The 14181-nt window shown below is 45.4% G+C and overlaps 1 protein-coding gene across 30 annotated transcripts in view; it reads right to left on the reverse strand.

Annotated features, from left to right (window-relative positions):
• ank3b (ankyrin 3b) overlaps window positions 1-14181 on the reverse strand; it is a 231517-nt gene that overhangs the window by 28939 nt on the left and 188397 nt on the right. For 19 of the 30 annotated variants that reach the window (XM_059531835.1, XM_059531829.1, XM_059531847.1 and 16 more), the window contains 3 exons: window positions 13771-13877; window positions 8355-8387; window positions 7578-7802 (listed from right to left, as the gene is read on the reverse strand). In XM_059531835.1, the coding sequence (XP_059387818.1) occupies window positions 7578-7802; window positions 8355-8387; window positions 13771-13877 (365 nt within the window). The remainder of the gene's footprint in view (window positions 1-7577; window positions 7803-8354; window positions 8388-13770; window positions 13878-14181) is intronic. The other 11 variants (XM_059531844.1, XM_059531841.1, XM_059531838.1 and 8 more) reach the window with 1 other exon arrangement.

Here is a 14181-nt window from a genome sequence, read left to right on the forward strand (position 1 = left end):
TCACCCACACACTTCACAGAAGCGAGAGCCAACAAGAATACTGTCTTGAACGACAGATGCTGAAGGCTAATCGATTGGATAGGCTTGAAAGGGGGACCTTTCAAGGCCTCCAAAACCGCCGCGAGGTCCCACATAGGGACTGACGGAGGTCTGGGAGGATTCAGCCTCCTAGCTCCTCTGAGGAACCGGATGACTAAATCATTCCTTCCTATTGACTGACCGGACGCCGTTTCAGAAAACGCCGCGATGGCAGCCACATAAACTTTGAGCGTGGATGGGGCTCTGCCCTTATCCAACAGCTCCTGAAGGAAGGAGAGGACCTCCGTCACCTCACAACTAAGGGGTGAATAACCTCGAGCTGTGCACCAGCTGGAGAACACCGACCACTTCGAGGCATACAGACGTCGTGTCGACGGAGCTCTAGCCTGAGTGATGGTATTTAGCACTCTCACTGCGAGATCAGCGGGTAACCATTGAGTGCCCATACATAGAGGGACCACAACTCCGGTTGAGGGTGCCAAATCGAGCCCCTGGCCTGCGAGAGGAGGTCTCTCCTCAATGGTACCGGCCACGGGGCGACATCTGCTAACTGCATCAAATCTGGGAACCATGGTTGGTTCTTCCAAAGAGGTGCTACAAGCAGTATTGAACATCTCGTTTCTCTCACCCGTTCTATCACCTGCGGAAGGAGGGAGACGGGAGGGAACGCATAAAGCGGGCAGCACGGCCATCTCCGTGACAGCGCGCTTTCGTTCTTGGAAAAGAACGCGGGGCAGTGAGCGTCTTCGTGGGACGCAAAGAGGTCCACCTCCGCCATGCCAAATCTCTGCCACAACAGCCGGACTGTTTGCGGGTGTAGAGACCATTCGCCCGTAGGAACATTGCCTCTGGACAGCCTGTCTGGACCCAGATTCTGCAGTCCAGGCACATGCACTGCTCTCAGCGAGCACACGTTGCGCTGAGCCCAAATCAGGAGGCGTTCCGTCAGCCTGCACAGGTTTCGGGACCCGAGACCGACCTGGCGATTTATGTAGGACACCACGGACATGTTGTCCGAACGGACTATGACGTGGTGATCCTTGATATGGGGACAAAAGCGCGTCAGCGCGTTCTCCACTGCCAGCATTTCCAGGCAGTTGATATGATGGAGCTTTTCCCATTCTGACCATAGGCCAAAGGACGGTCTGCCTTCGAGCAGCGCTCCCCATCCCGAAGTGGAGGCGTCCGTCGACACCATTTTCACACTCGGGGAAGTCCCCAGGCTTACACCTGATCGGTACCAGCCGTTCGCTGTCCAAGGTGCTAGAGCCGCAACACAGCTCTGATCGACCTTGAAATGCAGCCGGCCAGACGCCCATGCTCTGCGCGGCACCCGAGCCTTCAGCCAGAACTGCAGGGGGCGCATGCGGAGCAGGCCCAGCCGCAGAACTGGAGATGCTGAGGCCATGAAACCCAGCATCTTTTGACAGTGTTTGAGCGACACAGTCGCGCCACAGCGGAAAGAACTCGCTGCACGCTGAATGCCCATCGCGCGCTGTGGTGACAGCCGCGCCGTCATGGAACACGAGTTCAGAACTATACCCAGAAACAGGATCGTCTGACTGGGGTTCAGCGAACTCTTCACCCAATTGACACTGAGGCCGAGCTTCTCGAGGTGATCGAGTAAAACGGCTCTGTGGTCCATGAGCTCCGCTCATGATCGGGCCAGAACCAGCCAGTCGTCCAAATAATTCAGCACTCGTGTGCCTCTGAGTCTAAGAGGAGCGAGCGCTGCATCCATGCACCTCGTAAACGTACGAGGAGCTACGGACAAGCCGAATGGCAGGACTGCAAACTGGTATGCCTGGCCCTCGAAGGCGAATCTCAAATATCGCCTGTGGTTTGACGCTGTATTTGAAAATACGCGTCCTTCAGATCTATTGACATGAACCAGTCCCCTCTGCGAATCTGCGCGAGGAGCTTCCTGGTCGTGAGCATTTTGAAACTGCGTTTCATCAATGCCTGTTCAGCTGTCTTAGATCCAGTATGGGCCGGAGACCCCCGTCTCTCTTGGGCACCAGAAAGTATCTGCTGTACAGCCCCCCCTCGCTTTGAGACACAGGCTCTACAGCCCCTTTGCTCAACAGTTTTGATATTTTGGCCCGAAGTATGTGTGCTACTTCTGTTTTGACCGTAGTTTCGACGCGCGCTGAAAAGCACGGTGGGCGTCGAGAAAACTGTAGCGTGTAGCCTCTCTTTATAATGCCTAGCACCCAATCCGAAACCCCTGGAAGCACTGACCATGCATTTGCATGAATGGCTAAGGGCTGGATGCGAAACGCGCTCTGTTGACTGGGCAACGGCGGCGCTCGAGTGTGCTGCGCATCTGAGGCGGGGAGCGCGTTGATCACAGCGGGCAGATCGCTCTTCCTCGACCCCGTTCCGGCGCTTAACCGACTGGAGGGAGGCTGAGCGGGTCCCGTGGGACTCGATATATCTGCGAGTAACCGTGGGCTGCATGTGTGCACTTTTACCACTTTAAACTCGCTGTCTGCCTGTGCAGAATGTACGTGCACGGGCCTCGTTTTTACAGAAGCCCCGCGCCGTATGTGACATAGTGTATGTGGGCACTGGGAAGTGGGCACGTTTACTATGCGGCGCGCTCGACCGATCTGTGTCGATCTTATGTGCGCTAGCCCTGTGTGCAGGGCTGTGCTTATATGTGGAGATGGGCACTGGGTAGTGGGCATCGTCACTGCATTTATAGCACCATCGGCCGTGGCCGGACGAGCATGCACGGGTTTCGTTTTTACAGAAACCACATGACGCGTGTGACATAGTAATAGTGGGCACTGAGGGGTGGGCACGTTTACTATGCAGTGTGCGCGACCGACTTGAGTCGACATTATGGGCGCAGGCCCTGTGTGCAGGGCTGTGCTTACATGTGGAGATGGGCACTGAGGAGTGGGCATCGTCACTACATTTATAGCACCATCGGCCGTGGCCGGACGAACGTGCACGGGTTTCGTTTTTACAGAAACCACATGACGCGTGTGACATAGTGATTGTGGGCACTGAGGAGTGGGCACGTCTACTATGTAGTGCGCGTGATCGACTTGAGTCGCTTTTATAGGCGCGAGCCCTGTGTGAAGGGCTGTGCTTATATGCGGAGATGGGCACTGAGCAGTGGGCATCGTCACTACATTTATAGCACCATCGGCCGTGGCCGGGACACCAGAAATTACACCTTTTTCGGGAAATATCTGGGTAGCCGTGATAACGGTTTTCGTGTGCAGGCAAGCGGGCAACCGTACAGGCTTGCGCATTGCAAACAACGCTGAAACAGTCACAATCTCTGGAAACTGAAACAGCGGCGCGCTTAGGTGAGAGCCCGGCCGCAGCGGAACTCGTACACCGGCGCTTCGATGAAGCAGCCATCGTGTGTAGTGCCGACGCAGCGTCATGCAGCATGCGTAGATGGCTTTCCCAGGATGGCTTCGGGGCTCCTGGCCTCACCGTAATCCTCTGCCGCGGTCCCCGCGGCGCGGGGCGACGGCCAGTAGAGCGAGAACGGGGGTCTCGAGCTGCGTTGCTGAAGCTGTTGTGATAACGGCTTTTGTGTGCAGGCAAGCGGGCAACTGTGCAGGCTTGCGCATTGCAGAAAACGCTGAGACAGTCACAATTCCTGGAACTGAAACAGCGGCGCGCTTGGGTGAGAGCTCGGCCACAGCGGAACTCGTACACCTGCGCTTCGATGAAGCAGCCATCGTTAGTAGCGCCGACGCAGCGTCACACAGGAGGCTTTAGATGGCAACACCGCTTTTGCCGCCGTCCAGCAGAGGGCGGACAAAGGTGCGTCGCTATCGCCTGTTCCACCGGCGGAAGTGAGTGGTAGTTCCTGTTTTTAGCATCATCAGTGTGGAGAATGCTAGTGAGACAGACGAACGAGTTCGTGCTGAATATGGAGCGTTCCAAGCCTTCGCCACCTCTTCGTGAAGCTCAGGAAGAAATGAGGCGGGCTTTGAGAAGTACGCTCATCCGAAAGGGAAATACCATCCAGCCGGGAACGAGAGGGGGGGCGGTGGTGCAAACCACTCGCGGCCGAGACTCATCGCGGCCAACACGATCATTCGCCCCGGCTCCTTCTCGATGTCAGCTCGTCTGCTGGGCTTCTGAGCAGAAGGCGCGAGATCCTCGGAGCTCGCCCAGCCCTCACTGCCCGAAGCTAGCAGAGAGCGCGTGTCCTCTTCCCCCGACGCGGCCCTGAGATCGACTTCCTCGGACGACGCGCCGGCAAACAGCGGGCGCTGCCCACCGGGAAGCGATGCAGGGGGGGCCGGTGAAGCAGGGCGAACCGGCGAGCTCGGTTGAGCTGAAGACGGTTCCGGAATCCGCTGGAAGCTATGCTTTTACGGCGCCTCAGCGCAGCGGAGAATGCAGGCTCAGAGAAAAAGGCCAGGCGAGTCCTCAGAGTCACCATGGCAACAGCTCGCAGTGGGGGCATCCGCCGTCAGCGAGCGAGCGCTGCATGATCTTCACCCAGGCAGGAGACACAGATGACGTATCGGTCTCCCTCGCTGAGTGGGGCTCTGACGAGCCGCAGGAAGGCATCTTAAAAAAGACGCGAGCTCTTTTACGAGTGTGTGTCGCAGGGCGAACACACACACACACATAAAGAACAGCTTGTATATAACAGGATTGAAAGGATATAGGCGCCGGATAGCGCAGCAGGAACGGCAATGGAAGGCGGCGATGCCAGCAGCTTCAGAATGGCTCGTCCTGCTGATGTGCTTTCTCAGACGGCGCTTGCTTCCTCCGTGATCCAGCGATGCGTGAGCTTCGCTGAAGAGATGAAAAATCAGGTGAGTCAGCCTTTTCGAGCTCCTTTTATAGGTTGGGCCACACCCGTTTCGGCGGGAAGTGGCAAGAAGGGCGCGAAGCGCCCTTATTGGTCTGATGTTGCATCAGCCCGCGCTCGATAGGCTGTGCAGTTGCCGCAGAACAAGCCAATGAGCGAACGAGCCGTCTCGCCTATGGCTGTGTACTGCTGCAAATGCGCTTTACAAAAATACAAAATTAAGGATAATTTTTTGCTTCAGTATTTCGTGAAAAGAGACTTTTCCCGTAGCGTCTTAGCTAAGACGCAGTACGAGAGAGCTCTCGTAAGAGAACTATTACAAATGAAATGTAACCTGTTCTGGCCAATACATTATAGGCCCTATTCTAATATGAAGCAGTTAAATCAAATAGCTCATGTTATACAATGGATTAAAAACAGTAACATCAGACAAATGTGGAATCATGGAAGAAAACATTTAATGTGTAGACAGAGAAGGTACCATGGAAAATGTCATGCCTGAAGGCCCCAGACTCAAACCTACTAGAACTGTGAGTTAAACAGGTCATATTAGACACTAAAAGGCCTAATGCAATATGATATAAACTGCTCAAGAGTATTCTGAGAGTGACCCTTCACTAAAATAAACACTGATACCTTCTCTAAAACTAAAAGGTCAAATGAAACTCTCTTAGCATAAAAACACAGGGCTAAGGCAGCAGCCATGACTGCAGACACTCATGCTCACAAAGCACTGCATAACCAGCCCAAACAGTCAGTATGAGTCACTTTTAGCAATGTGTACATTCACTGAAAGCGAAAAGGAAAAGGTGTAGATGAACGTAAAGGTGGAAACAAAGAAAACATCAGCTATGGCGTCAATAAAAGTAGTAGTTGAAGTCAACATGAAGTGCTGTGACTTCACTAAGCAAACACTCCTACCCAGAAAATTTAGTTCCCCGTGGCCCGAGCTGCAGGATTCGGCTAATGTAGCTCTCGCCCTCGCTAAGAGGGGGGGATTTTCGAGGTAGATGGAGTTTACTGAATTATATCCATGCAGCATTTAGAGGAACAGAAAGGAGGAACAACTTGTCATTCCTGCAGGATGGGAGACTAGCCCTATCTTTGTAATGTTTTAGTGAGCTATTGCTCACCCTGTTCCAAGTACAGCGGCTTGTTCCAAAACTTTGTGAGCTTTCTTTCATCTACCATGCATCCAAAATGACATAAGTAAGTTATTTGGAACACTCACAGGCAACAACTCATGTGTACAAACAGGGCACAGGAGACTCGACTAACAATTGATTTCAGAAAGGTTTGCTGTTAGACTGCTGTAAATCTAACAGTGCGGTGCTCTAATAAACATAAAATACATCAACACACAAACAATGGGTAAAACAGTACATTTGAATTTGTTTGGACTATTTTTATTGAATACATTTTCTCTAGCTTTGTCCAGTGAATTCTGGGATTGTATTCTTCATGTGGAAGGACAGATTTTGGCCAAAACGTAATAATCTCAGAAGGTAGCAATCTTTTATTTTTTTTTCTTGAGCATGCCTCGGAAACCTTAAGGCAAGGCACTACAAACAAAATTATCTATTTTATTTTATTATAAAAAAATTTAATACAATGGTCTATTTTGTGATTTTGCTTCCAAAACATTTCAGACTAATGCAAAGAAAACTTGTTTAAGTACTCTTAATCTGTTTGCATCTTTAGAATTAAACTATGACTCAATATAAGTTATGTTTTTTTCTGATGCATTGAGCCAGCAAATCTACAATTCAGTGGCATTTACAAACTTTATTTTTATTCCTAACTATATTCTGAATGTTTATAAGGAGGGATTCATATATCTTTTGTCTTATTTATATAACATTTTATTTCTAAAAAAATATGGTGATTTTTTTTCTGGCTGTTGAAAGTATTTTCTGATTTATAGGGTGAAAAAAAAAGATATATCCAAAATCCTGTTTGTAAAAAGTCACCAAAATTATATTATCCAAAATACTTTATCCAATGTTCAGATTTCTGCTCTGGAAATGTATGTAAATTAATGCCTACATAATAAGATAATGATTCAATGAATCTTTTGCTTAATAAATAAATAAATAAAACAATGCAAAACAATTGACTTAAAGCTGAGCACAAAACAAAACAAGTTGATGGCAGCCACTGAATTCCATAGTAAAAATACTGTTTGATTATCTTCTTTTGTGTTCAGCAGAAGAAAGAAAGTTTTGGAGGAACTTGAGAATGAGTAAATGACAAAATATTTTAATTTTGGCTGAACTATCCGTTTAATGCACTGTGGTTACCCAACAGGGCAAAGTATGATGAAATCTATTTAAAAATAAAAATGATTACCCAATTCACCTGTGGTGGCTGGCCTTAAAATGTTCTCTATGTAGCCAGCTCACCAAGTTCTTGAACAGAGCCATGTGTCATTTTAAAACACGTATTACTTAAATGGTGGAGCTCTTTCAGCAGTCCTCAAGACATTTACTAGGGAACTTTGATGACCTGCAGAATCCCATTGTAGGAAATAGAGTTAAGGAGAGGGTAAAGTCAAGGTGCTTTACTTGTATATTGCTGAGTCAGTGTCATTTAACAGGGCATTGGCATGATAACAGTGATGGACAAAGCTGCTCTGTGTCACTGCTGAAACACTTCACCGACACACACTACCAAACACAGATGGTTTCCATGGTAATGATAGGAAAAGCTGGAATGAAACAGTCATGAAGGTGAAACCTACCCCAGAAACTGAGCCCCCGCTGGGCCCACCTCCACCAGCCGGCTCGCCAGCCCCTCTCCCTCCACCATGGGCGGCAGGGATGCCAGCTTGTGTCTCTTGACCAGACGACATGTGATACGTGTTGGCGCGGTGCACTTGCGAGGTGGGATGATGATTCGCATGCCATTGTGGCGACTTCCTCGCATGGAACCACCGCGGGCATCTACCATGAAGCTCACCAAAAACCTGTGGAAGGAAAATGATCCAATAAGAGAAGATAAAGAGAGATTCAGCATCTTACAGGCTCTCAGAGATGAATTGTCCCATGCTGTGACAAAAACACACACACAAACAAATTTCAGATTGAAAATCAGAGAAGAAGTGATCTGGAATCATTCCATGCACCTTGTGAGAAGTTAGTGAGGAACGCAATGTTGGTCGGATATTTAGCCAATGTATTAACAAAGACAGTTACAATTAGTTTACAGTAAAGGATCAGAATTCAACAAAACTGTTAACGTTTTGCATAGTTAATCTTTTATTTGTATTTGTATTGCTAAAACGTAAACATTTTAAGTACAGTATATACTGTAGAATAAAAAAAACTATAAGTGAAAATGATATACATGTGTACTGTACAGTAGGTCTTGTGGTTTGTTTGGCTTGTGAAGATATTATCAAATAGTGATCTATACACTGATATATTGGCCTGGGCTGTGTTTCCCTAGAAGTTGAGTTGAGAACAGCAACAACACAGACACAGGGAGGAGAAACTGTGATAACATGATCAACCGTCACCTGTTGTCATACTGAAGGGGTGAGGGAGAAACGCTGCAAAGAAGTGGAATAGGGAATATGGGAAAAAAAATCATAAGGGCTTTAATATTAGCACTAAGACAACTGAATGTGATTTTAAACCATTGAAAGAAGTCAATTCGGCACTCGTGTGATGTGCAAATACCCAAAGCACATTTACAAAAAGCTGTCTCTTATACAATGAGCAAATACTGAGTTGAGTTCTCTTTCACATCTTCTTGCACTTGACTGGACAAATAACCACAAAATTATGTCAAAATATCCTCGTAAACACAGTCGATTTTGTCTTACAGTTTTTCTCAATTGCTTTGGCTCAGTTCTCAAATGATTTTTTTATTTCCCAAAACATTAAGTTCAGATCTCTGAACAATTCGCTTCTTTTTCACATCAGTAGAGCTGAAACAACTAATCGATTTGATCGATTAAAATCGATTATTAAAATAGTTGTCAACTAATTTAGTCATCGATTAGTTGCTAAATAACTTTTATTTGCCGTAAGCGGCTCATTTCGTGCATATTTCAAATCTGCGGTGACCAAAGTGTGGCAGTAATGAGCCACCGGAGGTTTTAATCAGCCAGTACAGCAGGAGAAGTAGCGAATAGCCAATAGCTGGCCTCGTTTTATGTCACGTGCTTCCCGAACAGCGTCTCTGCAGCATTCAGCCGCATTCAGCGGGATGTGGGAGTTCTTTACTTTGAGCCTTCAAAAAAGAAGAGTAACCTGTAAACTCTGCACTACTGAACTGTTTAAGGGGTCGTTCACATACCGCGACTTTTGCACGCTCAAGTTCGTTATTTCCAATGTAGCGACGCGGACGCGAGCCGCCCGTTTTTCCAGGCACGTCTGCACCGCATAGAGTTAAAAACATCTCAACTTTTCAGAGAGCCGCAAGCGCACCGCGGGTCATGTGACAAGAACTAACCAATCAGCTTCATCCTTTCCCGTAACAACGCTGAAAGCTCAGCCAAGATGAAGGAACAGCTGATCATAGTCGTATATGGATTGCCATTTTGAAATAAATTTAGTAGCAGAGCTACTGCAAGCGATTTTTAGAGCTGCAAATCCATTTATCCTTTGCTGAAATTTCCGTGTCTTCATGGAGAGAGCAGGTCATGGTTGCTTAGCAAAGGCAGACGCCTCAGGGGCACAACTGCACAAGCGCTTTGGAAAGGAGGAGAAAGCGGCGCGCCTAGCGTTTTCCACGCGTTTTTAGGCGCGATATGTGAATGGCCCCTAAGACTTTTATTTGTGCAGATTCTCCAGTACAATGTTGTTTGCAAATGTTTAGTCGTAAAAGCTGATAACATTGCTTTTTAATAGTTAACATTTAAAGCTTTACAAACATGTTCTGTGATCAGTTTGTCGTTTACCAGTTCATAATTCAGTCTTGCAGCTTAATTATGACTGAATGAGAGAGGTAAATGTTTAAATATATTTGAAATGCACTTTCTTTCTAAGTATTCACTGCTCTTTTTCACACAGCAGATTTTTGTGTGTGTTCAATTTTTTTTTTCTGGACAACCTTCTGATGGATTTTACTTTAAAATTTGAGTTCCATTCAGGTTTCATGCCATTGGCACTTTATTCGAAGGATTGTTTACAATTTCACAGCATAAGCTATAAAGCTGTTTCCCAGTAAATTATAAAATGCAATGTACTGCAATTTTATTCTGTTTTATCCTTATTCTTTGTGAAAATATGTTCTTAAAGATTCCTTAATAAGCTTTGTTCAGGATGTTAAACTACTTTAGGAGCTCTAAGGACTGCCATGGTAAAAACATTATTTGAAATCTCCTTGTGAAATTTGCTAGAGTATGGGACAGTGTTTTGATTGCAGAAGAGTTCGACAAAGGATTACTAACACATAATAAAACAACTCCAGGTATATTTTTGATGAGGATATGACAATGCAAAATGGTTAAAATCTCTTAAAAATCTATGCTGAATGATAAATACCCTTTATTTATAATTTACTTGGGGAAAAATGGGCAAAACTAAAATATAAGTACATAAACCGATTAATCGTAAAAATAATCGACAGATTAATCGATTATCAAAATAATCGTTAGTTGCAGCCCTACACATCAGATTGAAATTTCTTATTGATTTGAGCAAATTGCAAATGCTTTGGCACATGTATGCAAAGAGTACATACAACTGTCTGCAGTTTGGACAACAAATAATTGCATATGGCTTGTTGATCAAAACTGATGACTCGATTCTCACTTACACTGTCAAACACTTCAGAACTTATCAGACATTTTTTTAATTTGTGTAAGCCATCACATTCAAAACGATCTACTCAATTATCATAATTAGTATACATGAATGTATATTCTAAAATATATCTGACATTGACATTATTTGTAATGTCTGCTAAATTGGCACATGACCTCTAATTGCATTCGCAATCTAATTGCAAAAGAAATCCTCACCGATCAGGGCACGGCATTTATGTCACGTATGCTACGCGAACTGTATGGATTGTTGAGCATTAAATCGATTCGAACTAGGGTTTATCACCCACAAACTGACGGCCTAGTCGAACGGTTTAGTCGCACACTTAAATCCATGATCCGTAAGTTCGTTCATGAAGCCGCCAAAAATTGGGATAGGTGGCTAGAGCCCTTGTTATTCGCTGTGCGAGAGGTCCCACAAGCCTCCATGGGGTTTTCCCCCTTTGAGCTTCTCTATGGACGCCAGCCCGAGGGGTGCTGGATGTACTGAGAGAAACTTGGGAGGAGGGACCATCTCAGGGCAAAAACGAAATTCAGTATGTGCTGGACTTGAGAACAAAACTCCACACGTTGGGGCGGCTATCAATGGAGAATTTGTTACAAGCCCAGGACCGCCAGAGCCAGCTGTATAACAGGGGAACTAGATTAAGCAAATTTGCACCGGGAGAGAAAGTACTTGTATTACTCCCAACGTCGAGCTCTAAATTAATGGCTAAGTGGCAGGGACCATTTGAGGTCGCACGACAAGTCGGAGATCTCAATTATGAGGTAATACGGTCCGATAGGAATGGGTCCCGTCAGATCTATCACCTCAACCTCCTAAAAAAATGGGATGAGGTCGAATCAGTGACGTTGGCAACGGTGATTGGGGGGGGTGATCTCGGACCAGAGGCGAATATCAAACCACAATCCCTCGCCCTGGCTCCAGGTGGAGATCACCTCTCGCCGTCCCAACTCACTGATTTAACGAAATTACAGGCAGAGTTTGCCGATGTCTTCTCGCCCCTACCGGGCCGTACTAACCTGATTCAGCACCATATCGAGACCGAGCTGGGCGTGGTAGTTCGCAGCCGGCCGTATCGCTTACCTGAGCACAAGAAAAAAGTAGTTCAGGCTGAATTAGGCGCTATGCTTGACATAGGGGTAATAGAAGAATCCAATAGTAACTGGGCGAGCCCGATAGTTTTAGTTCCGAAAACGGACGGTTCAGTCCGGTTCTGTGTGGATTACCACAAGGTGAATGCTGTGTCGAAATTCGACGCGTTTCCAATGCCGCGGGTTGACGAGTTGCTTGATCGGCTAGGCACGGCTCGTTTTTATTCGACATTGGACTTAAAGGGCTATTGGCAGATCCCCTTGTCTCCATTATCCAGAGAAAAGACAGCTTTCACAACGCCGTTTGGATTACACCAGTTTGTTACCCTTCCGTTTGGCTTGTTCGGGGCACCAGCTACCTTTCAGCGCCTCATGGATAAGATTCTGCCATTTGAGAGGAACAGTGAAAGAGTCAAGGCATTGCGGTACCAGTATGTCCAGGTAAACCATTGGTGTGCACTTAGTGAGTTTTCCTGTTTTTCTAAGATGCCTGTATTACTTTACTGTAAGTTTCAGAAACCCATAAGAAAATACATTTACTGTTAAATTTTTTTCTGTGTTTCTTCATAGAGAATCATGGAGTTAGAAGTACATGAAACGACCCACATTCTTGTTTTTATGGACGAGGCTGGGTTTAATCTGTCCAAAGGCCGGAGACGTGGTCGCAATTTCATTGGACACCGAGCCACAATTGACACACCAGGCCTACGTCGAGCCAATATTACAATGTGTGCTGCCATTTCAGAGGACGGTGTGAGCACCCATATTCCACACATTGGGCCCTATAACACCCAACTTCTCCTGGCCTTCCTAAATGCACTTTACAGAGACCTGATTCCAGAACAAGAAAGAGGTTTAGTTAGACCACATTTGCCTAATTATGTTGTTGTCTGGGATAATGTCAGCTTCCACCGAACCAACAGTGTTAGGGACTGGTTTGCTGCACATGAAAGGATAACAGTGGAATTCCTTCCAACATACTCTCCATTCCTAAATCCAATAGAAGAGTTTTTTTCAGCATGGAGGTGAAAAGTGTATGATCATTTTTTTCCCACGAATGTTATTTGTTGTTTGTGTATTTGTGATAATACACAAATATGAAATGTAAAGTGAAATCTTGTTACTCTTGTCAGTTACTTTACATGTACAGTAAATACACTTGTATTGTGTATATACACATGAAGTACAAAAACACTGTAAAAATACAAATGTTCATAGACTTTTTTTCTACATACTATTGACTTTTCTCAACAAATATGAGATTTTTGTTTAAACCCTTAATTTTCATGGTTGACAACTAAACATTTTGACCAGTGTGGGTCACACAATGACAAAAATACTTTAGATTTTGGTGGCCTTGGCCAAATTATTGACACAATAACTAGGTTTTGAAGCATGAATTAAATGTTTTGGGTGAGTAACTACATTTTGCAGACATGCTATAAAGTTTTGAAGTTCCTGCAAACAGTTGTGACATTTGCACTCACAGTTTAGAGAATGTTAAGACTGTTTCGAAAAATGTGCCAAAGCAATTGAGAAAAACTGTAAGTGATGTAAACAGTTGAGAAAGAAAAGCCATGTGTAACAGTATATTAGACCTGTTCTTTAGGTCTTAAAGTGATAGCAGCCTAATACTCCTGCTACTGTCTGTGCTACAGAAGGCACAGAATAAATATGTTTGATATCTAAATGTTTGACTTGATATCTCAAACTAAGCATCATAAAGAATCGGAAATAAGAATAATTGGAATCAGAAACACAAAAATAAAAAAAAAATAACCCATCCTACCCCCAATTCCCTGCTTCATTCTTGTCCCTAGAAATGGATCCTTCATGTAATGTAGAATTTTTTTTGGTTTCATCTACCAAAAATTTGAGTAATACACACTTTTACAGTGTAACATATGAAATATAATTTGCACTTAATTTTAAAGCAAAATCAAAGAATGAACTGTTGTGATGACTTTTTGAACAAAATCAGGCCAAAAAGTTAATTTCACAAGCTCAAAAAATCTTTTTGAAAAAGTTTGAAGTATAAGAATAGTAGTGGTGATGTTGGCTTTACCCTGAATGGACGGGGCTGGAGACCAGGTTCACGTTGTCCAGAGTCTCTGGAGTCCAGCTACATCGCCTCATCGAGTCTGTGTTGTAATCTTTTGATAAAGCCAGGTGCTGAAACACGAAACAAGCTTGTTCAGAACTGAACATGCTACTCATATTTCCATTCACTGCGGTTCTGTGGTGAACCACGGTAAACGGCTAGTGCTTTCAGTCCTCTCATATGGGACTGAGACTCTGCACTCTCATATTAACAGCTCAACCACAAAATAATCACCTCGTCTTGTGGTTGATGATGACAATCACAATCAACAAAACAACATGCAGGAGAAGTATTTCTAGGTGGTTGAAGATAAATGGAAGAAGCCCCCCGATGCAAGACCAAAACAGCCAAAACAATATGAAAAGCTAAGCTATA

The sequence above is a fragment of the Carassius carassius genome, chromosome 40, assembly GCF_963082965.1.
Source record: "Carassius carassius chromosome 40, fCarCar2.1, whole genome shotgun sequence".
Taxonomy (NCBI): domain Eukaryota; kingdom Metazoa; phylum Chordata; class Actinopteri; order Cypriniformes; family Cyprinidae; genus Carassius; species Carassius carassius.